This window comes from Strigops habroptila, chromosome 20 (genome assembly GCF_004027225.2).
Source record: "Strigops habroptila isolate Jane chromosome 20, bStrHab1.2.pri, whole genome shotgun sequence".
Lineage (NCBI taxonomy): Eukaryota > Metazoa > Chordata > Aves > Psittaciformes > Psittacidae > Strigops > Strigops habroptila.
This window is the reverse complement of record NC_044296.2, coordinates 490,275-516,896: the sequence shown is the minus strand read 5'-3', so window position 1 is coordinate 516,896 and position 26,622 is coordinate 490,275. Positions and strand designations below refer to the sequence as shown.

Below are 26,622 nucleotides of genomic sequence, written 5' to 3'. Positions count from 1 at the left end.
TCTGCCACAGAGAAGGAGAGGGCTGGTGAGACACAAGCAGGAAGGAAACATTCCCCAGACACTGGGTCTCGCAGGGATTTGGGGGGTCCTGGGAGGAAAAGGGTGAAGTTCTGCTCAAACACCAGCAGCATGAGGGAGACCAGGCCGGGGGCTTGCAACACCTTTAATGCACATGAGCATTTTCTCCTTTCCTTGAGCTGCAGATCTCATCCTCCCGATGCCTTGGGTTTGGTGGCAGCAGCTCTGTGTCCTTCCAGCTTCCTGAGATGTCATCTCGTGGTCCCTCATTTGGCAGCGGGGCAGGGGACCCCCTGGGCACATCTGGCTCCAGCCTTGGGGCTGTTTATGTGGGAAAGGAGGGAGCCAACCCTTACCCTGGGCATGGGAAGGGCACCCGCATGGATCCTGCCCAAGTCTCCAGCTGAGCCTTGGCCTTTCTCCAGCCTCTCTGGGTCACCTGGAGCCCACAGAATCCACTTATGGCACCTGTTAATGAGACAAACTGGTGTGAGCCCAGTCCCAGCCTGGTGAGAACCGGGGCCGGGAGGTGATTGCGTCACCCTCATGCCAGCTCCTTGTCCCAGCAATCTCTGCCATCCCTACAACTGCAGTCCCCATCCCCTTGTGTGTCCCTTGGGCTCTGGCTCCAATCTCCGGCAATAGGATCAGGCAGGAGTTTGAGGTGACACCATGGGACATCTTGAAAGAGGGCAAGTGACAGCAGGAGCAGGAAAACCCACGTCGCTGCTGGTGTCTAATGGGGAGAAGAGCTCCCACAAATGCAGGAAAGGGCGTTGTGTCCTGCAAAACTCCTGCAAGACCTTTAGGGTGATGCTCCCAAAGCAGTGAGTGCTCTGGGGGGACCTGGGCACTGCTGTGGGGCTCATGGGGTTCCGCACATCCCTCCCCATTCCCACAGGATGCCTGAAACCATCCTCACCGAGAGCCACGCTTTGTGCCAGGTCTCCTGCTGACCCTCGTAGGTCATTGCTCTTCACTCACGTCCTTGCTGCTGCTGGTTGTTTTGGGGGGGTCCCAATGCCCCATCTGTGGGATACCTGCAGATAGACATACATGCTGTTAGCTGTGCCTGCATGGGGCTACCACAGTGCACCAGAGCATGCACCCCTTCCCTCCTTCCAGTCTCCTCCTGCATTTTCCCCACCTTCCCATGGCTGCACCCCCCACGCTCCCCGAGCCTTTCCTTTATGGAGCTTTGCAGGGCCTGAGCCCGAATTCATTCCTTAATTGCCCAGTTGGGGCATCCTTGTGTTCTCCCTTCACGTTCAGCCTTCGCCATTGCTTTATGGGGTGCTAAAGCTGTGCTGACAAGTGCTGCATGGCATAAATCCCCGAGAAGTGCCTGTTCCTGCGGCTCACCCAGCACCAATTCCCTGCAGGGGCTCCGTCAGCTCCGGGTTCAGGTCCAGCTCCTTCTATGGCCTGTGTGGGGAGGGGAATCAGTGCAGGAACCCTCCTTTCCATGAGCCCCTCTGACGTGAGCACACCAACTCCTTCAGGGTAGCTTTAACCTGCCAGAGGGGAGATTGAGATGAGCTCTGAGGCAGAAGTTCTTCCCTGTGAGGGTGCTGAGGCGCTGGCACAGGGTGCCCAGAGAAGCTGTGGCTGCCCCATCCCTGGCAGTGTTCAAGGCCAGGTTGGACACAGGGGCTTGGAGCAACCTGCTCTAATGGAAGGTGTCCCTGCCCGTGGCAGGGGGTTGGGACTGGATGATCTTTAAGGTCCCTTCCAACACAAACCAGGCTGGGATTTGATGCTGCACATGGGGCCACCTGTCCCCCACCCATGTACACAGATGCCAGCTCAGGGCAGGGGAGGACGCGAGTGCTTTTGTACATGCTGAGATGCCTGATGCTGCAGCACGAACATTGGTCTGGGAATGCTCCTCCTCGATGCTTTTATGCCTGGTTTTGCCAGACCCTGGCTGGGCTCTTCCTCTGGGATGCTGCCAGAGGGGTCCCCTGCATGGACATGCTCCCTGTGAACCCAATCTTTCCCGCCACAATCCCACATCAAACCCTTTCCCTGGATCTCCCACACCCTTTCTCTGCACTGACAATATCACATCTGTGCCCCATCGCAAAGGAGCCTTACCCAGTGGATGCCAGTGCCCCAGACTCCCCTTTTCAGGGGCAGTTGTGTTGCTGCCTCACGGGATCAGGAATGCACACAGGAGCTGCCCACAATTCCCAGGAGCTTGGGGCTCACTGCAGTGCTTGCTCTGCCTCCATATAGCCGAGGAGGTCCCCATCTACCCCCTACTTTCCCCATCTCATGGGGTGAGACCACTCAGGAATGGGAAGGGCTTGATCCTGCTGCTGCACACAGTGTATGTTTAAGAAACTATGATGTGTTTTGGGTCAGGAAAACCAGGATTTCTTATTCACTAAATGCTCTGCAAGTTTCTCTTTTTCCTCATGAACTGACCAAGTTTCTCTTTTCCCTCCTGAACTGACCAAGGCCTGTGGCTTATGGGGCAAAAAGCATCCTATTCGGATGCTCATCCCAACCTCTGCCAAGGCACAGCAGGAGCCACTGGTGTCTTCTCCCTGCTCCAACGTGGCGGAAGACCACGAGTGACCCTGGGGCAATGTGTGGGCTCAGCCCTGCTGAGAGGAATAACCCTCATGAGATGTGGCTGTAAGGGAGGAATCTGTGTGCCCGGGGTCCCAGGCTCCCTCCTCCCACCGGGCTCCCAACAGCTCGAGTGTCCAGGCAGGGAATTCATTTACATACATTTCCATAGGGATTCATTTCGCCCCTTCTCCAGCAGCGTGGCAGAGGCAAACGTGTGTGTGCAGGAGAAAAGCTGAGCCTGGTTTGGGAGAGCTGGGGAGATGAGGAGGATGGGGGGCACCATCTTCTCCCCACAACCACATCCACCCTTGCTGCCCTTTGTCCCATCATCTCCAGCTTCAGGAAGGTTTTGGGCCCATCATTCCAGGTGCTCGGTGCCAGAGATGCTGGTCCCAAGCAGGAGATGCCTGTGAATGCCTGACCTGAGTCCTTCTGCACCAAAACCCACAGGATCGTAGAACAGGTTGGGTTGGAAGGATCTTAAAGATCTGCAGTTTGTTTCTCAGTGCTCCCCTGGGCACAAAACAAGACCAAGGTGAGGAGGGATGTTCTGGGGGCTTCTCCATCCACAAGGATGGGCTCTGGCACCGGCATGGAGCAGGGAGAGGGGGGTGTTGGGAGTGTCACCAGCAACTCTGCTGCCGAACGCTCCCACACCGCTGAGTAACTCATCCCATGGATCCCCTTGGGCTCTGCTCACCCGCAGCTGCCCCCCCACAAACAGGGATATCCAGGGCTGGGATATGCTCCATGTGGAGCAGCCACATGGTCCAGATGCTTGGAAATCCCAGCTACAAGAATGCCATGATGGTTTTCAGCCCTCCCTAGGACCACTGATGCAGGGGACACCCTTTCAGTGAGGAGAAACAACAGTTCCCCCCCTCCCCCCCCCCAGTTAAACAAGGGCAAAACCATCTAAATAACAGAAGCAAGTTTTCTTCCATTCTGCTTCAGGATTTGGGATTCAAAGCATGAGATGGATTCAAAGGAGCCGGGTAAATAAATCAGGGCTGGTGAACACTTGAAAACAAGCAGAAATAGGCTATTTTGGGCTGTCAAATTCAGGAGATTTTAAGGCTCCTTCAAGGCAAGGATTCGCTCTCACTGGAGCAGTTTCCTTCCTCCTCCCAGGGAGAGGGAGGGGGATAAACCCGGCAATGCCAGGTCTGCCAGGGTCTCGCATCCCTAGAAAGGCTGATCTGGGACTCTAGGGTGGAAAATGAGGACACTGGGTGATTCCTGAAGGGAAATTCCCTGTGGAAGGTCTGTCCCAGGAACCTGCTATCACTCCCAAGTGGAGTTTTTCCCCACTGAGGAGGAAGATAGCAGAATTAAACCCATTTCTTTGAAAATGCCAAGCAAAGCACAGAACATCACTGGGAATTTTTGGGGAAGCTCAAAAAACACCCTTTCCATCTAGATTTTCTGCAGGAATCCCAATTTTTAAGGGACTCACATGTCCTTTGGGAACATGAAGCTGAATGGTGCCAGTCCCCAATAATTCAGGCTCTAAAGAACCCCCCTCCCCTGTCCGGTTTGGTGCTGAAGCACTCACCAGCACCCAGTGCTCTTCCAGTAACCTGCATCTCATTTGCTGGCGTTCCTTAGGGCTTGGAGATGCAGGGAAGCAAGGAAAGGCTCCTTGGTGCAATATGGGAAGCCTGCGCTGCCCTGCAGCTGGGGTCTGCCTTTACACCCAGGAGCTCCAGAGCTGGGGTTGTAGGGATGGAGATTGGTTTTTGGGGGGGTGTGGTATGCTCCAAGTTCCCCTTCTTTACGAAGCAGCTCTTCATGCTCCATACCTGCTGCTCCCAGGTAAGCTGCCCTTGCTTTGTGTCCCCAGCCTGGCCTGGAGCCTGGAACAAGCACCCATGGTCCATCCGAGGGCGGGCAGCCCCCATGGGTGCTGGGGACTTGGCTTATAGGGGCAGCACCCAACTCAAATGAGCTGAATTCTAGTTGAAGGCAAAGCTCAGCATCAGCATGGAGGTTCTCTGCTCTTTGCCATGGAAACAAGCGTTGCTAAGGGATTGCTTAATAGGGAGTAAAATATTCTAAACCCCTAAGTTTATGTGGCAGCAGGATTGAACTCCCCAGTCCTGGGGGTGGATGGGGCTGTTAGGGGCTGCCCCTGCTGCAGCTCCCATGTGCAGTCAAAAGCTCTAGTTCTCCATCCATATGGAGAAACCCTTGGCATGGGGAGAACTGGGCCTGAGGCAGGGATGCGAGATGATTTGAGGCGAGCACGGGAATCCTGGCTGTGTTGGCATGGTCCTGGGGTTGCTCTAGCACAGAGCTGAGGCTGTCAAGTCTGCTTCACTTTCTATGTGTTATTAAACAGACTCACAAAAGGGTTCCCAAGGGATAACAGCACCAGCGCTGCCCCCTCGGAGCAGATGCAATGCTGGGTTCTTGCGCCGTGCCTCAGCTTCCCCTCCCGCACGACCCACATCAGCACCCGCTGCTCCCGCCCCCTCCAGGGGCAGGGACATACCTGGTTAACTTTATTGATCTTATGGCCATGAGTAAAAGGGCCGGGGGGGGAGGAATAACCCCGGCGGGGGCCACCTCTGCCCTTGACCCGTCCCGCGCCCCGCGGCAGCTGCGCCGTCGCGCCTCCGCCGGCAGCTCAATGGGGCTTTGTCTGCGCCCGCCGGCCCCGCGCAGCCCCGGCGCCCCCGGTGATATTTATGGGGCGGGCGGTCACCTTCCCCCCGCCCCGGCCCCGCTGCGAGAGCCGGCAGCCGGGATTGATGGGCTGCGGAGGTGCTGCTCTGGAGCCCGGTGGGGTGTGTGAGCAACGGGGGGGAGTGGTGTGTGAGCAACGCGCCCCGGCTTCATTTCGAGTTTGCTTTTGGAGATTTTCTTGGTTGTTTTTCCCTTCAAAAATACAGCCTGTTCAAAAGCAAACAGGTGCTGGGGTTTTCCTGCTTTTCCCAAGTCTTCCCAAGCAAAGCTGCTCTGCTCCCGAACCACTTTGTTGGGATGGAAGCACAACACTGATTGATTTCACTGCGATTCTGCTCGCTGTCCAGTTCCTCCATCCATTAAAGCAAGCGAAAGCTCTTTTCCAAAGCTCCAGCAAAGAATATTTTAAGGTCCGTCCTGCGGATGGGAGCAGCACCAGTACCCCCAGGGTTGGGGGGGATTCAGGGTCTGACCCATTGGAGTCCCTGGGAAGCTCCATCAGCATTCCAGGCTCCAAAGCAGATGATATAAGCAAAAGTCTTTATTCAGGAAGGGACTGAACAGGAAAACCTTAACATCTGGGGAAGGAAAAGGAGGGTGGTTTGCTGATTCCCGTATGTTCCAGCTGCACAGGAATTGGTCAGTTGAATCGGGTGCTATTCCCACATGGATAAGAGTGAGACCCTCTCGGCATTGATCACATGCTGAGTGATGGGGAATTGCCAAGGGTCACATCCTTCCCTGCTTCTTGGGGGAAAGACCAGCCTGGAAAGAATCCAGCAAAACCCCCACATCCGGGGGACACACAGGGATCCGGACTGGATCTTTGGGGACCCTAATTCCCCTTGAACGATGTGGAGTTGCTCCCATGTACCATCCCCAAAGGCACGTGCTGCTCCGTCCTGCAGAAACTGAATTTTGGGGCTGTTTCACTGGACTTTGGGAGATGCCTCAGGACAAATGAACCAAACTGCTCCTTTCCCAGCTTTGCCACCATCTTCTCATAAATCCTCTGGTTTGGAGTTGATCTGGCTGATCCTGGCACGATGTGGAGCAATCCTGCAGTTCCGATGGGTGTTTTGATGCTGGTTTGGTGCTTCCTTCTGTTAATCGAGCTGGGAGGTAACAGGCAGAAAGGAGCTGGGATGGCAGGAATGTCCACAAACCTCCCTGCATGGAAAATCCCCCTTTTGGGCTGCTTAACACTAGAGCTGCTGTGCTTCGAGCAGAGTTTTCCATGGGGCTTGGGGGAGATTGGCCCATCCTGACCCCCAAACACTGAATAGGAATGAGTAGGAAGGATGCTGGGAAAAGCAGAGCGGTGATTTCCATGTGTGCTGAGCTCCTTTATCACCAATCCATCAGGGGAACAGCTACGGCCTTGATCTCCCTTATCCCCATTGCACTGGGGCACCCTGGGGAAACAGAAGCATCTCCCAGCACTATTCCCAACCCGGCTGGAGCCAGAGCAGCTTCTAGCCCATTTAAAAGAGGAAACTAATCGATTTTCCTCCTCTTCCACTGGATGCAGGTTGGAGGGTGCCATGGAGCATCCTGTGTCTGTGCAGCCTGGAGCTGCCTCTTCCCAAGGCCACGGCGCCAGGGCTGGTCCTTGTTGCGCTGCAGAGTGTCTCCCGTCGGCCTCGTGGGCATGTGGCTTCTTCCCATTCCCATTCCCTTTCCCCAGGGCTTGTGCAGGGAAATGCTGCGTGACACCAGCCCTGGAGCTCTGATGGCTGGAGATGAATCTGGACTGTCATCTCCTGCCACCACCCTCATCCCTGGCCTGCAGAGCAGATAATGCACCCTGCAAAGAGTGGGGTGAGCGGAGAAGGATGGGGAAGGGAAAATCCTGGGAGGCAATTTTCCCTCCCAGGAAATAGGAGGGAAAAAACCCAAATGGAAAAAACCCTAATGGAAACTGATGTTTTGTGAAGCTGGAGCATGGGACTCCTTTGTGCAAAGGGGTGGTGGTGTTCTCCATACAGGGCAAGAAGAGCAGGATGCTGATGGGGCTTGGGGAAGATGGTTTCTGGAGATGCTTTGGGCACTGTAGGTTTAGTCCAGGTGGGAAATGAGGGGTTAGCTGCAAGAGGAGGGTATGGAAAGGTGGTTGGGACACAGGGAGATGCCCAAGCAACGGCTGTCACCAAGCCACAAACCAGCTTGTGAAGGGCTGGATGCATTGGGAAGGGCAGTGGGATGGGATCTGAGCACGGCTCCTCGCCAGCCTCATGTTCCCTTCCCTTTGGAAGGGCCGAAGCTGGCAGAGCCCTCCGGGAGCGAGCTGCTGGTGGGCGATGGAGGGTGGTTGTAACAAGCATCATTCCCGGCGTGCTGAGCTAGGCATAATTGTTGGAAAACTGCTGTGCACATGCTGAGCTTCATAATTATCAGGCTTGTCTGCCAGGCTGCCCTTCCCCCAGCACAACGGCACACTTGATTATGATTATGGTGGCTAATTTTGTCTGGTGCATCTTGGGCATATGGGCCCCCACCTGCTCTGAATATGCAAACGCTGCTGATTTGCTCCTCGGTGGCCGTGGCCATGGGGAGGGGGAACCTGCCCAGCACCATGAACAAAGAAACCCCATCGCAGCGGCGCGGGCACAAAGAGCCGCCGGCACCGGCGCTGCCCATGGCAGTGCCCGCACTTGAGAGGCCTCCGGGATTGCTTCCCATGGGTGAGATCGAGCATCTGTGAGCAGCCAAAGCATGTGGCATGCACATACACCATGGCATGGACACACACCCCAACACAATCAACACCCTACAGACAAGCCCTTCCATGCAAACCCCAGCATTTCCCTGCTCCAGCCTGGCTTTCCTGCATTGCTGTTGAACGCATCCGCATCCCACAGCCTTGCAGAACATTCCCTGCCCATCCATAACACATTGTATTGTGAGGGGTAGGAGCGGGGTTTTGCTCCTGTGTCGGGAACATTCATAAAAGCATCGGTGTGAGGGTGAAGGGCAGCTGATGGGGGGCTCACGTCTGCCTGGCCCGGACTGCTGTCAGGGGGGCTTTGCCATGCTAATAGATAATTAGATAGGCAGACAGACTGACAAGGATCCAGATGGATGGATAGATGCCACGAGGATCTGGTGACAGATAAATAGGCAGCTGCTAATGGGCAGCGCAAACAACAGCTTAGACTCCTGCTAATTCCCACTGTAATTTTTAAGCTCTCTCCATCCTCCCCCCCTTTTCCTCCGCTCTCTCCCCCAGTGCAAAGCTCTCACCAGCGCATCCATCACTTCTAGTTCTATCATTTCACTTTGCACAGAAGGAGCAGGAACGGCTTGTGAGGGATCAGGAATAACGAGTAGCAGTGAGCTGAGGTGGGTGTCGTGCAGGGGCTCAGGGAGGTGAAACCCATGGGGGTTATGTGGGACTGTTGGGGTGTCTCCATCCCTCCTTCCTCCCAGGCACCGACTTCTTTATTTCCCAATTAAAACAAGGAAAAGGTTTGTCCATTTTCTTCCACAGCAGAGATAGGAAGGGAGACGGGAGGGAGGTGGATTAGGGCTGGAGAGCTGCTGCGGGCCGCGCGGCAGAGACAAAAGAAGCATCTTCGCTTGTTTTCCCTTGCCGCGGGGGATCCACGTGGCAGTGCAGGAAGGCAGGAAAAGTGGGAAGGGGAGATAAATCCTGCTGGAGGCTTTTGGCAGCACCCGCACCAAAAGAGGGAGATTTACAGCCCCACTGCCTGCTATGGGGGCTGCTGCTTGCCCTGCCAGGCCGGTTCCCAGGCCTAATGAGATATTTGGAGATGCTCACGCGGTTGTAGACCTTTGGGTCTGGCCAGTTTGGCGGGGACATCACTGCCACCCTTGCCACCTCCCTGGTCCAGCCTCTGGCTTGAGCCAGGCAGAGCCTCGAGCATCCTCCCACAGGTACCAGCTCCGCAGCCACCACACTTTACCTCGTGCTCTGCTACTGAGGCTCCTCTCTATCTTATCTGCCCATCTCCTGCTTTATCACCACTCCCTGATTTGTCTCTCAGCCCATCAGCCTCTCTGTTACCTGTTCTTGCTTCCACTCTGCCCCTTTCCCTTCCATGGTTTTCATCATTTCTGTTATATCTCTCCCTGTCACTCCTTTCTTTCCTCCCCTGCTCTATAGATTTTCCTCCTCTTCCTCACCTTCTCTTTTCCCCTGCTCCTTTTCCCTCTCTCCAGGGTATTTTCTCTCCCCTCTGCCATCCCAGAAGGGGTCGGCAGGACCATTGCAGTGGGGATGAGCATCCTGGCATCCCCATGAAGCTGGGTCCCTGGCTGCCAGCACAGGCTGAGCTGGGAAATACAGCCCAGGAGATGCCACGAGCATCTCAGGAGAGAGCCAGAGCCTGCTCTGGGATGAGGCAGAGCCTGGCAACTGGTCCCCACTATATATACATATATACACACCCCATATATGTCCGTATATATATAATCTTGGCCTTTTCCTTGTTTCAGATGGAAGCAGCTTGCTGATACAATTAGAGTTTTTACCAGAAATGACCCTGTTGCAAATACTACATGTTTTAAAGAAGCCAATTCCAATTCTCAGCAACTTGCTCACAAAGCGCCTGGGGGCTTTTCTGATGAGCTCCTGCAGCTATTCCCAATTTCCTTCTTTTGCTTTATGAGCTAAGTGGGGAAAAAGTGAAAGAGTTTCCTTATAAATATAGATAGACGTATAAAAATTATTCCAGGGATATTTTTTTTTCCCCCTGCACAAATCCTTCTTTCCAGGAGTTTTCTGCTCTCTGCTCAGTGCGTCAAGACCCAGCACTTTTGGGTTGGGGTGACGTGGATGGATGCGTGTAAGAAATGTGGGAATGGCAAAAGCTTTAATTCCCAGTTTAAAAAAATTCCTTTTCTGGGCACAAACATGGAAAATTCCTTTGATTCGTGATTCTTTTCCTTCTCCTTACAAAATACCCCTAAAGCAGCTTCACCCATCCCTATGCAGCCAAGGGCAGCACCCAGGGGACACCAAGTCCCTTATAGCCCATAGCAAAAAAGAAAAGACAACATTGGGAATACGAGGATCAGGGAAGCTTCAAACCCAACCCAGCTTTGGGGGAATTACTTGTGGACTGATGTCTCGCTGCAGCCATCGCCCACCAAAACCCCACTTCTCCTTTTGGGTGGTTGCCCTCATGCCTCTGCGAGCACCTGGCTTTTGGGGGGATACATGGGCACACGGGGGCAGAGCTGCGGCTGTTGGCATCCCCAGGATGGATGGAACCCGACGTGGGAAAGGGGGTGGCGATGGCATTGCCGAGCCAGGATTTTCATTAGGATGCAGGAGCGGTGCTTTGGGTGCAAAAAGCGGAGGGGGAAGGGTTAAGGGGCGGCGGAGACGGGGGTGAGAAGAAAGCCTGAAGAAAAGAAGGGACCTGGATGGCTTCATTACCATATTCAAATCTAATTAATTCCCCTTTGCATAAAAAGGCCACGGCGGGCGTGGGACCAGCCTTGCAGATGGCGTCTCATGCTCAGCACCATTTTGGGGCCGCCGGCCATCTTAGAGTGAGGAGGAGGAGGAGGATGGCGGCTTCGCCTGCGGCGCCGAGCATCTGCTCGGGGCACCCATCGGGCACCGAGATGTGGCGGGTGCCGGCACCAATGAGCCCCATTGACCACCATTCATTTTGCTTTGAGGAAGAGGTGGCTGTTTAAAAGAAGGAATGAAGCAAAAATGGATGGGGAAAGGCAGTTCAAAGCTATGAGGTGTCATGATTTGGGGGTATTAGTGGGTCCCGCCCTTGGTTGGGGGTCCCCACTCCATCCCTGCAGCTTGGGGTCTCCAGATGGGATGGTGCTGGTCTCCGTGTGGAGGGAGATTGACGGTTGATATCGGGATCAGCATCCCCAGAGGTACTTTCTGGAGAGAGCTGGAGATGGGGAGTGACGTGCAATGGTGGTCCCCTAAAAAGCAGCACTGATATGGCCCCGTGCCTATTCCAGAGATGGGAGCATCCCAGACCCATCTTTGGAAGGTGATCCCACAGGAATGCATCCTGCATTCCCTATGGGGTGCCAGCCAGCAGGCAAAACAGCAGGAAAATCCACCCTCAAAAAGCAGATACTCCAAACCCCTCCTGCACAGGCATTCAGGTAGAAAATGGGGATAATACTCCTCATCTCCCCCTCATGCATCTGGGGGTGAACCAAATCCCTGCTGGAAAACCACCCCTAAGCATGAGGGCTGCTGATGGGCATCCTGGCAGCCCAGGCTCACCCTGGGAGAGGCGGAAGTGATTTTTCCTAATGTTTCAGACAGCTTCAGCATCACATGGAGGAACCTGGGAGAGTGAGGACCCGCAGGGGACGTGGATTTCCTCCCTGGACTGACACCCAGGGATGTGATGCTGCTGTGGCTGAGGGGCCGGGATGAAGCCATCACCCCAAAACAGGTTCCCACAAGGAGCTGGAAGGTGCTTGTGCAGCTAAATCCAATGTCTGCCAGCAGGAAAACTGGGGTTTGGATGGGCAGAGCAGGAGGATCTGTGGGTGGTGGGGGAGGCTGGGGGCAAAGTGAGAGATGAGAGGGGAACATTCCCCCTTAGAAACAGAAAAGGATGGTTTTGAGTCACAGAGAAAAGATTTAAAAGGGAAAATAGGGGGAAAAAGTCAATTATGGGGATAAAAACTCGGGGATTTTTCCCCCATAACAGTGAGACGTGGCACTTCACAGCCTGGCAGTCCATCCGCATGCAGAGCTATCACGGGTGCCCTGCTCCATAGTCTCCCCATATCCCGGGCTGGAGAGAGCCTGGGGGGGAGGTTTTGCAGGGAAAACCCAGGAGAGAAAAGCAAGAAAAGCCCAAACTTACCCCATGGAGGAGAGGTGAAGGGGTGTCAAGCATCCTCGGGGCAGCGAAGCTCACTTCCCTTGCCTGGCTCTGCAGGCGCTGTGCTTGCTGTGGAGGGATGTGTGAAACCAGCCCATCCCCAACAGTCATGTACATCTTTGTCGCTGCAAACTGGTGCTGGGAGCAGCATTATCCTGGCCTGGTGGCTCCCACAGGCAGGAAAACCAAGTCAGTGGCACCCCAGAGGGCTCCATCCTTTCATGTCCATGGTGAGGGTGCACACTGGCCTGGCTGCTTCCCATCGCTGTTCCCAGTGAGGGATGCCACCGGACAGTGGAGGTCGAAGCAACACAGGAATTTCTCCTCTGCAAAAGAATCAAATTAGCAGTTGTCACCTTCAAAGACACAGTGGTCACCTCCAAACCCATCCCACTCTGCCCATCGCTGAGCCACCCCCCCAGCCCATGTGGCCAAGATGGTGCTTTAAATGTTTCTCCTGGCACGGAGGACCTCAAACTTTCCACACCCTCATCTAAGCACAAACCCTGCATGCCCAGAGGCCACTGCTGGGATCTGGATACTGTCACGGGTCCCTGCTTAGGGACAGGTTTCTGTTCAATCTCTCCATCATGGTCTAGAGAGAGGGTTGAGCAGCTCCATCACCCCTTGGGTTGCACCCCAGACCGCATCCTGCACCCGGTTTTGAGGACAGGATGGCATTGAGAGAGGAACCAAACCTTCCTGGGAGCCAGTGGGGAGGAAAACCTCTCTGTGTTGGGCGATGGAGCAAAGCCCCTCCAGATGAGCCCTTGGTCATCACCCCCATCCCCATCACCTGCTGCTGGTGCAGGATGCCTTGGTCCGCCCCAGATCAGCTTTTTTATCACCTAAAACCACAGGGTGGGGAGATGCGGACTTCAGCCCTTGCTGGCCCCAGCACCCATGTTCACAGCCCTGCCTGGGGGGAGCACCCCTCATCCCATTCACTTTGCTCCCAAAAACTCAGCCCCTTCAACCCCCTCAGCACTCCGGAGGGTGTCTGATGGCAAGAGAGGACTGGACACAGGGTGGGTTGACAGCACTGCCCCAGACAGCAGTGGGAGCTGGGGGGGGACACACCAAGGGGACACACCAAGGGATGGGGGGCTCAGACACAATGCTGCCATTGAGGGAGCCGCACTGGGGGTCCCAGCCCTTCCTGCCCAGACACAATAGGGGCGGCCCCGCGCGCCACTTGTGCGCATTGTGCGGCGGCCACCCCCCCCCAGCCCCTCCTTTCTGTCCCCCATCGGATAATGGATCCGCTTTGTGTGCTTGGCTGGACAAGGACTTTGTGGCACAGAAAGAACTGGTGTTTGTCAGAAGAGATCGGCCAAGAAAGGGCCGGGGAGGAGCGGTGGCTGGAGCGGGGCAGCGGCCCTCACCGCAGCATTGGCCTTGCACGGCCCCTGTGCTGCCGGCACTATTCCCAAGGGGAAAAATGTCCTTGCTGGGAACTCAGGGTGGTGCAGCCTGGTGACCGTGGGGCTGCCAGACCTGCCACTGCAACCCCATCCTGGGTCCTGGCAAGCATCCTGGTGAGCATCCATCCCAGTGAGCATCCCAGCGAGCATCCTGCTGAATGCCGCCTCCCCTCCCCAAACCCAACACAAACCCATGGTGGCAGTGGGTCTGTGTCCTGGCTCCGGCTCCCACAGCCCCTCTGCATCCACCCCCCCAACCATTCCTGAGAATGGGATCAGCAAAACCTACAGGAGATTAATTCTCCGGCTGCCTCGCTCCTGCTGTACTGGCGTGCGGGAAGGCAAGTGGGATAATCCCTGACTTCGGCATAGCCAGAGCCACAAAGAGCAGGATTAATAAGAGCTAGGCTTTAATTTTTGCAGCCCTGAACAGGTCCCTTTTCCTGTGTCATCCCCAATTCCAGCACATTGGATAAACAAGGGGCACTGGAGCTCTGCAGACAACAACCACGTCCTAGCAGCTCTGGGAAGGGAAAACCAGCCCTGGTACCATCCAGCTGGGAAAACCACTGAATTTCAGCCCAGCCAAGCAGCCAGCATTGTGTGTGCACACATGTGCCCACAGCTACGTGCTAACACCATGCCTGTGCCACATGGCTCCACACGCTCCACAGGAGCAAGCACAAGGTCCCTCCGGCAGCCGCAAACCTTGTGCAAAGTGGGGCTGAAAACTGGGATTCTTTCCCGTTAAACCAATTCAGGAATCTGTTCCCTCCATCCTCAAGGCTGGGGCAGGCTCATCCCACCCGTGCTTCATCAGCGTGGTGGCAGTGTCATTGCCAGCCCAGGCTCAGCATCCCAGCACTCCCACCCCACACATGGGTGGCATTTTGAGGTGACAACAGCCATGAGGCTGGAGGTGGCATCTCAGCAGCACGTCTCCTTCCCCAGTTGATTTTGCTGCTGGTGTTTGGAGGCCAGGTGCCCACATAGGATGAGTATCTCCATCAGCATCACCCCAGGGGACCCCGAACCCACATCCTGGGTGCTGTGGGGCTGAGCCAGGCAGCTCAGTGCCCGTAGGGAGAGCGGATGGGATGATTAGGGTGGCCTGTGGAGTAATTATCTCATTGGGCAACTAATACCCTTTCAACGGGAGCGGGGTGGGGAAGTATTGTTCAGGCTTAGGGATTACATCAACCCACTGGAGCAGACAATGTGCTCCCCCTGGGAAGAGGCAGCTCAGCCCCAGGGGGAGAGGAGGGAGGCAGGAGCTGAAGCTGTCTCAATTAGCGAGTGTCTCAGCAGAGAAAGAGGGTGGTGGGGGCTCCTGGAGGGGGACGTGGGGAGTTTAGTGGGGAAGGGAAGCATCCTTAACCCTTTGTGCTCCTCCGGTGAGGGGACTCGGTCCTTCCGCCCTGTGTCAAGCGGGGACAAGAAGATGTCAGAAGGGCTGGCTGTGTCCTCTCTTCTCTGTGGTGCTGAGCAAAGCAGAGCACAGCCACTTTTCTCCAACCCCCTGCACCTAACCCCAGCGACAGGCAGCACCGGGACACAGCAGGTCCTTGGCATCCCCTCGAAGCACCAGCTCCAGCCCTGAGCCCACCCTGGGGTTGGGGTTCATGGTAAATCAGGCGTGAGGCCGTTGGGCTGGTGGCAGCCACCGCGCCAGGTTATGGCTGGAGCAAGGGGCTGTCTCCACCTGGCCCTGGCTGTCCGTGGGGTGGTGGAACACGGGGCTCCCAGCTGCCATACATTTTTAAATAAATGAATAATACATCGCGGGCTGATAAATAAATAACGGCCACACATTTGAACTTAGCCTCTGAGAAAATCCTTTTAGTTCAAAAGGACCGGGGCGCTTGGAAAGGGGAGCCCATGCATTTTGAATGGGCTGCCATCAAGTGTCAGGGCTTGGCAAGGGAGATGAGGAGGGGGAGGGATAAAACCAGCCTCAACGCAAGCGAAGGGGGAGGATGAGGATGAGGTCCCTGGGCATCACCAAGGGTGGCTTTAGGAGGAACAGGCAATGATGGCACCCAGGGCTGTGGTGCCCCGAGAGCCCGGCGTGCCTGGAATCCCCGGGAAAGGGAGAGGATGAGGATGGAGGGTGCTGTGGCAGGAGGTGAAGGGCAGCCCCGGAGGAAGACGAGCGGCACATTAAAAGGTCTGGTCCCACTAACCCCAACTGTGCTGAGGAGGAGCCCCCGTTTAGCAGAGCAAAGGCAGCGTTTACTTAGCAGTGGCCCTATAAAGAGGTGGGTGGCCCTGGAAGGCAGCCCAGACAAATACAAGGGGATTAGACAAGTGAAAGGTGTGAGCGGAGGGGTGAAGGGGAGGAGGATGCTCAGGGAAAGACATTAGTGGGGGCAGAGCAAGCGAGGAGAGGGCAGCCAGGCAGAGGCTGGATGGGGGAACCTTATTGTCACCTTCGGGGGGGGGGAATCCAAAGACACCCCATGTCAGGGGAGCTGAGGGGGCTGGAATTAGCTCCGAGGCTGCCCAAGGCCCTGCATGAGGCAGCTGACAGCACACGCCTGCCCTAACATCTATCCCTGCCACACACAGCCATGCACATGTGTGTTCTGGCCATGAATATGCGTGTCCCAGCCATGCACAGCCATTACCACGCATCCTAGCCATGCACAGCTGTGTACACCCATGTCCTGGCCACGCACAACCATGCACATGCATGACCGGGCCATGCACAGGCATGACACACGTCTCAGCCACGCACATGCTTGTTCCAAACATGCCCACAAGTGTCCTGGCCATGCACACACATGTCCCAGGACAGGAGCCTGCTGGAACTCACTCCCTCGGCCTTCGTGGAGCCCAAGATCCATGGAGGCAACTTAAATTCCTTGTGCACACTGCATCGCTAAAGTGGGTGTTGATTTATTAGGCTGTAATTTAAGGCAGAATGTTTTAAAATGAACCCACACACCAAGCCCAGGCACGAGAATAAACAAGACCTGATTTATTTGCTGCCCGTCTCTGGCAGATGCCTGGTTGGGTTGAGGGGGGACAGGGAACTGCTGCATGGCATCCTGGCATGGGAAGAAGGAGGGGAGCATCCCCATCACCTCCTGTATATCCCCTTGTGAGCATCCTGCACACCACAGCAGCCTCATGCAACATCCCCCCAGCACCGGGGGTGCAGGGGACAGGGATGGTGGCAGCAAGGGCAGGGGCAGAGCTGCCTGGACCCAGGCTTGTTGCATGGGAGAGTCAGGCCATCACTGGGACAGGCAGGAGGGCATCACCCATTCCCTGCACCGGTGGCTGCTGGGGCATGTGCTGGGATCACCAGGACCCCACCAGCAGCACCGGAGCACTGGGATCATTCTGGAAAGTGCAGACTGGGGCAGGGGGAGGTGTTGAACCCACCCTTTATCGTGGCGCCAGCACAGACCCACAGCTCCATCCTCCCGACAAGCAGCCACGAGGCCAGACCTCCGCCGGCATCAATCAACCACGCTCCCATGGATGCACAGCACCGGCGGGGAGGGGAGTTATTCCACCCCCCCCCATCAAGCTCAGCATCCCCCATTCTCCTGCACCAGCTGAGTCCCGGGTGTCCAACCCCCGCCAGGTCCCATCTGCAGGACCCGGCCACCGCGGTGCATTCCTGTGTGCCGGCCCCGGCGCAGCAGCTGCTGGCCTGAGCCCATCGCTGCCACCGCCGCAGCTCGTCCTGACCTTGTGGTCAGGTGTTGGGAATGGGGGGGGGGAACCCTTCCCCCCCCAACCAACCCCCGGTGCCACCAGCCGCCGTCGGGGCACAGGGAGGGTTTAATGCAGCGGGGACCATAATGGGGCCGGGCGGGGGAGTGAGGGCGAGGAGAAATTAGTGTCAGTGTGTGTGTGCCTTAAACAAACCTGCGCCGGGGTGACGTGAATGAGGGCACAGCCTGTGTATATATTAGTGATGGGATCTGACCTCGCTGGGAGGGCTCCTTCCCTCGCTCCGCTCCTCTGGGCGTGGGAAAAAGGCCTGGGCTCTTTTCACAGCTGTTCTCGCTGCTGCACTGAGCTAATGGAGGGGCTGCCCGGCTCCCTCCTCCCCCCCTGCCGCCCTTTCAGGCCTTCAGCAAAAACCCCCCTTTCAACAGCCCCTTAAAAACACACCTCATTGTTCCCGCCTGGATCGCATTGAAATGCCACTCGCACCCCCGTCTCCCGGAGCAGCCGGCCCCAGCTCCGGCCCGGCTGCGCGTGCACACGCGTGTGCAAGCCCAGGGCTGTGTGGGAGCACACGTGTGCCCGTCGCTGGGTGATGCATTGCTGCTGCTGCAGGGTTTGCAGCCCTAAAGTTTGCTCTGGAAGCTGGGGGGGGAGAAATGTGGGAAGCCAAGGAGGTTTTCCATGCCCCAGGAAGCCGAGGCGTGTTAATGCCCCCAGCCCAGACCCCTCCTGTCTCTCCCTTTTATCTGGATGCTTTGATTTTGGTATAAGAAATGAGCCAAAAGGTACCAGCGCCTGCCTCTGATTTGCAAACCTAGAGGGGACACACGGCCAGTGGCTGTATCCCCCTCCACAACCCGGCTGTGGGGATCAACGGGGACCCCAACCACCCCAGCACCAGCCTGAGTACCCCAAACATGGCTCTGGCCATGCCCAGGTTTCACAACCACCATTGGATGCTCCAGGAGCAAATAATCCACATTAAACCCCTGCCTGACACACGAAGTGATGGGATTCCCCAGCGTGGTTTGGGCACATCGCACCTTGTTTTCCCCTAACATTGAGCCTGTGAGTTGCCCCAAAAAAATCCTCTTCCAGCTCTGTAGAAATCCAAGATTTATAGAAAACAATAAACAGCCACACAAGGATCAGCCCTCGCCTGGTTTCCCAGGGAATTAGGGCAGAGAAAGTGTGGGCTCAGCCTCTGAGGGAGCCATGGGGACGGCGGAGCCGAGGGTCCCACCGCGGGGGAGATGATGGTCCTCGAAGCTGGTGACAGTGGCACAGGAACATTCTGCCTCCCCCCGCCAGCCCCATGCTCACCATTTTCCCTTGTTTGCCAAGGCCCAGCCCTGGAATAGCGCCGAGATCGTGCTTTTCATTAAAAATAAATAAATACATTTCTGGTGGCAGCGGAGGTAGCATGAAAACACCACCCCCAAAGGCTGCAAAATTAGGAGGCAAAGACGGCCAAACCCACACTTCTTATTCTTTTAAGCTGTCCTTGGAGAGGGGGGGCATCACTGGCTGGTGTTCGCAGCAGGACGGACAGGCAGGACAGCATCCTCAGGGCCTGCTCCTGCTTTTCCCGCTGACCTTTCCCCGCTACTCTGATGGATCCTTTCTGACAAAAGCGGGGACGCCGCACACCTTCCATCCTTGCTCCGTGCCCGGCGCAGGGACATCGCCACTAGCAAGTCCCTGTCACCAGCTATTAGGGGGAGAAGGTCTCCGCCGCCACCATGCTCTTTCCACATGAGTGCCAGCACCAGCACCAGGCCGGGGGGTTCCCCCCAGCCCCCCGGTACATAACACACGTGCCTCGTGTTTGCCAGTTATGAATGCAAATCTGTTGAACGGCCACACGCGGGTTTGTTATCAGTGAGGATGAGCCCCAGCTCTTTGAAGTCAACATATGTACATGATGATGCACATATGTGCATGACCTACATTCGGGGCTGCAGCGCGTTCCCCTGGTGGGTGATGCCCACGTGTGCCCGCGGCAAGGGGACTTGGCCATTCCTCACCCACTGAAGCACCACCAATCCTCGAGGGGCTTTCCTGGCGTGGGGAAGGGGAGAGGCTTTGGTGAACGCTGCTTAGTTGGTCCTGAAAAGCCACTTGCAAAGAAACCCAGGCAGAGGGTTTGGCTTTGGCAGGGGTGACAAAACGCAGCCACCAAAGGCATGTCCTTGGTACCCTGAGCATCACTAACATGCAGCGGGTCCCCGCATCCTGCACTACCCCAGTCCCCGCAGCCCGGCACAGAAAAGCACCCACCCCACTCAGCTTGCTTTCAAACACTGCCATTTCCCCAGTTGGTTTTGACTCCTTAACCCAGCTCAGGGATGGAGTTTCCATAGAAACATGAAGATATTAAACTGTAAATAATGATTTCTCCATTTAAAATATATATAGTATTTTTTATATATTTATATAAATAAAGAGAGAGAAAGCAAAGCTCCAGTGCAAGGTGTGGGCCTGGGGGACACCACCACTGGCACCCAATTTATCCAGGTTGGAGACTCCAGCACGACATCCATAGAAATGAGCAGCTGAGGAGCCGTTCAGACCACCCTGCGCCAGCTCTGGTAAATAAACGGGAGCTTCGCCACCCGTTGGCGAAGTGACATGGACCTGATGGGCAGGAATTGTTATTTACTGTTGCCTCTTCAACGGTTATTTTTAAACGGCCTAAAGTGAAGCACATCACTGGTTTTCATTTTTTCCTGCTCGGGGATATGTTTTTGTCTGGGCTTTTTACACTTTCTGTCTATTTAAGCGATACTTTTTATCATAAATGACTTTTTTTCTTCCCCTCCCTGCTATCAAGTTGGGAAATCATCAGCTCACAGTGGGAGGAAGGAGCCTCCTGGCTCCTCTCGGCACCCCAAACCCCAGCATCCTCCCAGCTCCCTGCATCCCTTGCACCAGCCACAGCACAAAGGGCTCCTTCTGTCTCCCTACCAAGCCCAGGATCAGACCCTGATCACCGGAGCCAACACAGTCAACACGCCGGCACCTCAACAGCCAAGCCAGGCATGAGCTCTCTATGCCCATCTCCACAGCAGGATCAGGGTTTTAGGGAGCACCCCATTGTCCCTGACTCGTTTTGCTGTGCTTGCACCGGGATGCTCAGCCTGGCTCCTCTCCCAGGGACCAGCGCTGGAGCCCCACAGGTCCGGCTGGGCTCAGCCCTGACCCACTGGCACCAGCCCCAAACCAGCCCAGCAGCTCCAAAGTAGCTGGACCAAGCACCCCAGCAGCGCCTGGGATTATCCCCAGCGTAACAACCCCTGGGAACAAGATTGCAGTTTAGGCCCTAATGGAAAAGTGGAGAGAGATGGGATTAAAAGGAAAATAATGACTATTTCTTTAGCAAGGCTGTGGAAATGAGACAGGGATTAGCATCCTCTTTACCAGCAGCCCCCAATCCCACTGGGCGGTCCCGGATCCAGAGATGCCCACGCTCGGCATCGCTCCCAAAGGTAACATAGGGGATGGCAGCATCAATTCCAGACTGGGACAATCCCCGAGGGATGACTCTGGCTGTCCCAAACACAAGGCCAAATTGCCAGCTCACATCCAGCCTGAGCGCCCACCACATCCCCCTGCCACTGCCTCTGCCTGCGGGCAGCACATCACAAAGGCAATTGGGCAAATATTTGCCAGTGCGGTGATTTTCCTTTCCCTGCAGATTTGCTGGGAGAAATGATAAAATATTCTGCAAGGAATAAAACATTGGAAATTAAAACTTCACTTGCAAAGGCACAAGCCCGAGAATAAACCTGAAAGGCTCCTTTCTCTCTCCTTCGGTTGCACACACCGCATGGCGCAATTGGCTGCTTCCCTGGAATAGATTCAGTTGCTATGATACCAAGTTTGCTTTTAACGAACCCCAGAAAATTAATGGTATTCAGCAGATAAGTCCTTAAAGTGGAACCTATTTTAAGAAATTCCTTGCTAAATGGTTTACAAGTAGTCAGGAGGGAGGAGAAGGTTCCCCAAGCACAGCGGAGCCTGCGCTGGTTCTCCTGCTGCTCCCAGCCGGGATATTGGGCTCCGTGGTGCTGTGTTTTGGGGTACACTTGGGACACTTGGGACCAAGAGTGGTGAGGGCAGGATTGATGGACAGCATCAGCTCCCTGCGCTGTGCACTCTGCATCCCTCCCACTGCTGCACGGCGACGCTTCGCATCCTCCCGGTTGTCCCCACGCGGCCTCATTGCTGCTGCTGCAACGCTGCTCCCACCAGCCAGCAGCTTCCTCCAACGCTACAGAAACACAGGCAGGTCAGTGCAGGCAGCCCAAACCCTGCCTAAACCCACACGCAAATCTATGGGATGCGTGGTTGGTCCAGATCTTGGAGAGCCTGAGATGGTTGAAGGCATGTAAGTGGGCCTGGCATGGGAAGCTTGCTCTGACAGAAACCTGCCGTGCCTTGGAGATGCTGAGGGCAAATAACCAAGGAAATGGAGAAGGTTTTCCTTCCTCCTGGTGCAATGCCCTATCCATCTGGCCCCGCAAGCAGAGCTCAGGGTGGCATCAGTCCCCCTGGGACCTGTGTCTCCACCAAGGAGACAAGCTGGTGCCTTCAGACCCTGCAGCAAAGGCTCTCACCAGCTCAGCACCACCACAGCTAAAGCACCTGCACTCTGATCCCCAGGCTGCAGGCAGAGCAGCTCCATGGGGCACAGGATGTACAAGGAACCATCTCCTCTTTATCCCACACTGTATTTTGGGGTGTACTGGGGCTGTTCCTGCTTTATCCCACAATATATATAGAGCCCACATCCTCCCTGACCAGAAAAAGGTACAAATTGAGTGAGCCCAGGGTGTCCGCAAAGGATCAGTGCCAGGAATCACTGAGATCTGGGACAAGAAACCTTCCTCTTTCCTGCCTGAACAAAGCAAGACATGTCAAGAAGAAGGAAGGGGCACCCCTGCCTCTCACACCCCAAATTCCTCCTCTGCTGCAGACTCCAGCAACACCAGGTGAAAGAAGAGGCACAACCCCACATAGAAGCCAGGATGTGCAGATGAAGCAAGGGATCGGGGCCTTGGGCTTTTAACATTTGGAGCTGATGCTCTTTCCCTTCTCATTTCTTGACACCAAACCAGCCAGGGAATCAACGCACCAAAGACCCAAGAAGTGATAGGGAGTGGATGTGCCCTGCACCTCGCACTGTGCCTGCCTCCAGCGGGAGAGCAGCGGGTGGCCCGGCATGGTCAGGACCTGTGACGGTTTAAGCACATGGGTGCTTGGGTCCATCCCTGAAACCTCCCCACTGACCGTTGCCGAATGCCCGAGAGCTCAGAGCCAGATTCTGCAGTCATGGAGGGGCCTCCTTGCTGCCTGCTCCGCGCTGCACCTCAATCATGCACCTAAGAACCTTCCCTGAGCTTCCCAGGAATAACTGGGGACCACTCAGCCCATTGGGTCACCACTTACAGCCTTCCCTTCTTCCAGCCTCAGCCATCGGGGCTGGGTCCAGCATCAGCAGGACCAGGGGGAGGCCGAGACCAGAGTATCCTCAAAGCAATGCTCCCAAATCCCCCTCTCCAAAGAACAAAGCTGCAATCTCTCTGCAGATGCAGAATAACCAGCGAGTGGTGATGATTTATTTCTCTTCCCCAGTAGATAAATCGGCCTTGGATACGGGTTTGTGCTAAATTACAATTTGCATGTGGTAATATATTTAAGCAACTTTCCTTCTACTTGGTTATAAACAGGGTTTCTCTGGGGGTTATTTCCGAGCTGGCCCTGTTTCATTTCTCTCCGGCACACCCGGTGCAAGGAGCTTAATTGTCAACATGGAAATTAAAACCACAGCAGAAAAACAACCCTAAAAATTCATAAAACCAAGGTTCTGGATTTGTAGGCAGCCTGAGGAACCCCAGGTTGGAATCAAATAATCACCCCAGCACAGGCACTAGCTCTGGGCCTCAATAAAAATGATTACAGACAAAACCCCACTGAAATTTCCACTCCACGGCCACGTTTGACTTCCAGCCGCTCTCCCCCTCACCAAGGCACCGGGGCCAGTGCTTTGGGAAGGCCAAAAGGCGGCTGCCGAGCCCCAATCCTGCCGGGAGGGCAGGGCTCTTCTCCCGGAGAACAGCGAGTGGGTTTTTACATTCGGTTCTCTAGCTTTATGATATCACATACACTCATACAGCTAGATAACCAAAGAGAAAAACCAACCCAGGTCTTTACAAAATGGGCCTCGGCCACGCCGCGCACCCGGGGGTGGTTTGGCTCCGATGCTGGAGCCTCACAAGGTGGCTGCATCCATGTCCCCTCAATAATGAAGAAACCCCAATGGTTTGGGTGGGAGACCAGGAGTCTGCCGCAGCACCTTGGGATGCAACACACAACCCTGGCGCTCCCCGATGCCCACCAAAGCGCCCCAGCTCGATGTCTGCACACCAAAGAGGATCTGCACCCTAAAGCAGTCTCAGCTCCACACAACCCCTATGGCCCGGTGACCATCGCAGGGCAGGATGCTCCCCCAGCACCCATCCCCATCACCTGTGGCCCAGGGACCTGCTTCCTTCCCAGCTCCAAATTCACCCCCAAACCCAGCCCAGAGCCCACTCCCACTTTATAATTACTGTAAATTACTGGCACGGAACTGCTGAGTCATGAGAGTGGCTGGGGAAGGGACAGGCACAGCCAAAAAGGCCCCCCCCGGGGTTTCCACTGCGCCCCCCAACTCTTCCTCCCCTTCCTCCCGCACCCTGCAGCCGGGCCCTGCACACCCGGGAAAGACCCGCACATCGTGGGTGTCCGGGCTCTGAATGTCCTCGCGGGGGAGACACCTTGCCTCGCCCGGGCAGCCCCGTCCTCGGCTGCCCTTGTCCGCAGGGATCTTCCTCCCCGGCCGGGAGGCTCCGGGCACCGGTCCCGGGCACCGGCGGGGGATGCTGCCGGGGAATTGCCCAAGACAGGGGGCTCCAGCCGTGCGGCAGCTCGGCGGAGTGGCTGCCCCCAGTCCCAAGCGAGGACGGGGAGAGGACAGGGGAGCCCGGGAAGGGACCTGGGGAGGCTACCGGGGAAGGGGTGCCGGGGAAAGGGTCCCGGGAAGGCGGGTACCTGCTCGCCCCGCTGGGGCCGGTGCTGCCCGAGGTCGCCGTCGCTCCGGGTCTCCGCATCCTTCCCAGGCTGTGGCAGGGTAGGGAGGAGGCTCGGGCCGGGATGGAGGCTGAATAATCCCGCTCGGTGCCAGTGCCGGTGCGGGTCCCTCTCCCGCTCTCCGGCGCCACCGGGACCTGCCACTAAAGTTGAGGCAGAGCCGGCGGCGGAGGGATGGCTGGAGGGCGGGGGAGGGCGGGAGGAGGGACGGGGCGGCCGGCGGGGACAAAGCCCGAGCGGCGGGGCTGGGACAGGCCGGGCGTGGGGCCGGGGCAGGGGTCACCCCTCGGGGGGGCAGCGCCATTCGCCACGGCCGCCGCTGTCCCCAGGGGCCGGCCCGTCTGCTCGCCCCGGGCCGCCCCCTTTCCCCACCCAGCCTCCCGCAGCGGCCGGCCCGCCCCGTCGGGGAGGCGGCGGTGCCCCGGGGGTAACCCCGCTCGGGCAAGGCTGTGGCGCAGCCACCCCCCCGGCAAAGGTCGGGGTTAAACCCGACGGGTCCTGGGCGGGGAAGCTGCCGCGGGAGGGGCGGCCGGACCCTCCCGTCGAGTCTGCACTTACGGGCCCCACTTGCAAAGCTTTTTGCGGCTGTTCGGGTGTAAAAACCGGTGTGGACCACCCCCTCATGCCGGGAGGTAACAGGGTTCCCCGACCAGCCCGGCCTCTGCTCTGCCCCCAGACCAGAGAGGGACACCTCAGGCCCGGGACAAAGGGGGGCCGCGGCTCGGAGGGGCGGCGGGGCAGAGCCCGGGACGCGGTGCCGAGGTCCAGCTCCACGTCCCCCCCGTGCGGCCGCCCAGGGCCGGGCCCGGCTGGCTCTGCCCGGTGCAGGAGATCCGCTCCTCTCTCCCGGCAACGGCGAGGCCGCACCGGCCAGGGGCGGGGGGCAGCGGGCTTTCCCCGGCACCCGCAGCCGCCTCACACCGGGAACGCACCGGCGGGCACTGCCGTGACCCCCGTGTGCAGTCTCCCACCCAGGGGTGCCCGGCTACCGGTGCACACCCTCGGGAGCACACGAAGGTGCACACACATCCCGCAGGAGCGCTCACACCGATGGGCACATTCGTCCTGATACCCTCACGGCCCCTCACACGAACCCGCGCACACGCACCCCTGCGCAGGACACCCTGGGCTCTCTCCAGCTTCCTCCGCACCCTCGGGGCCCCCCAGCCTTGCCCCGGCCCGCCGGGCTCCGCAGCCCTTCCGGGGCCGCCTCGTCACACCTCGCTCTGGTGAAACGGTTGGTTTACCAGTGAAACGGTTGGTTTACCGGTGGCCCGGGTATAGCAGTAGCCCCGGCCCCGGGCACAGCGTCGTGCCGGTGCCCCGGCTGTGGGCAGCTCCGGGCGGGCTCCGCTTCCAGCGGGGACCGGGAGCAGCGGGTAGGGGCGGGCAAAGGGGCCCGGCTCCCGCTCACAGCGCTCCGGTTCCGAGGAGGAGGCACGGGTCCATCCCGTCCCCCGCTGCCCACACCCGCCCTTTTATATGTATGGACCTAAACAGATATAAAATACATGATATACATCATACACATATATAAATATCCGCCTTTGAAGGTACTGGGAGTGATGCATGGCGGCGCTTGCAGAGATGCCAACCCGCAAGCACCGGGGGCTCTCCGGGAGCCTTCTGCCCCTTACCGGGGGTCCCCGAGTCGGGGAAGCCCTTGGCCAGAGTCCCCACCGCAAGCGGTGGCCTCAAGGAGCGGGGCGAGCGCGTTCCCACCGGCATCGGGCACCGGGAACCGGGCATCGGGCACCGACCCCGACGCTCTCCGTGGTGCTGAACCGCCGCCGCGGCCGGGGTCGTGCCTCTTCCGTCCTTCTCTTTCCAAGCTGCCACTAATTAATTATTATTACCGCTAGTAATTATTATCGTTATCATCCCGGCCGTTCCCGTCGCTCCGATGCACCGCGGCACGGTCAAGCGTTCCGAGCAGGAAGATGGTGCCAACGAGGCAGCCGCCGGTTGCCAAATTAACGGATCGTACCCCCCGCACACCCTCGGTAGCTGCCGCCCGCGCTCCCCTGCCGGGGTCCGCACCACGCATGGCCCGAAACGGTGCCGTTACCTCCGTGGCCGGGCTCCCAAATGCCTCTCCTGCCCGGCCCCGGGGAGGCGCCGGCCCCGGTGGGCTCGGCCCCGCTGCCGTCCACACCGCCCGAGGCCCAGCCGGTCCCGGCCCCGCTCCGCCGCCCCGGTGGGTCCTGTTATCGAATCGCTCCTTTCCCGGGAAGGCCCGGCCGCGT

General features: G+C 57.3%; 1 protein-coding gene across 1 annotated transcript; it reads right to left on the bottom strand.

Moving 5' to 3' along the window:
- Positions 1-144: 144 nt before the first annotated feature.
- On the bottom strand, positions 145-26,104 carry LOC115618306 (collagen alpha-1(I) chain-like). The gene is made up of 7 exons (XM_030509745.1): positions 25,982-26,104; positions 25,644-25,868; positions 24,338-25,361; positions 12,114-12,457; positions 1,381-1,532; positions 941-1,058; positions 145-486 (listed from the first exon to the last, which is right to left on the bottom strand). The coding sequence occupies exons 1-4, from the start codon at positions 26,102-26,104 to the stop codon at positions 12,351-12,353; spliced, it is 1,479 nt and encodes a 492-aa protein (XP_030365605.1). The 3' UTR covers positions 145-486; positions 941-1,058; positions 1,381-1,532; positions 12,114-12,350.
- Between the last annotated feature and the right edge of the window lie 518 nt (positions 26,105-26,622).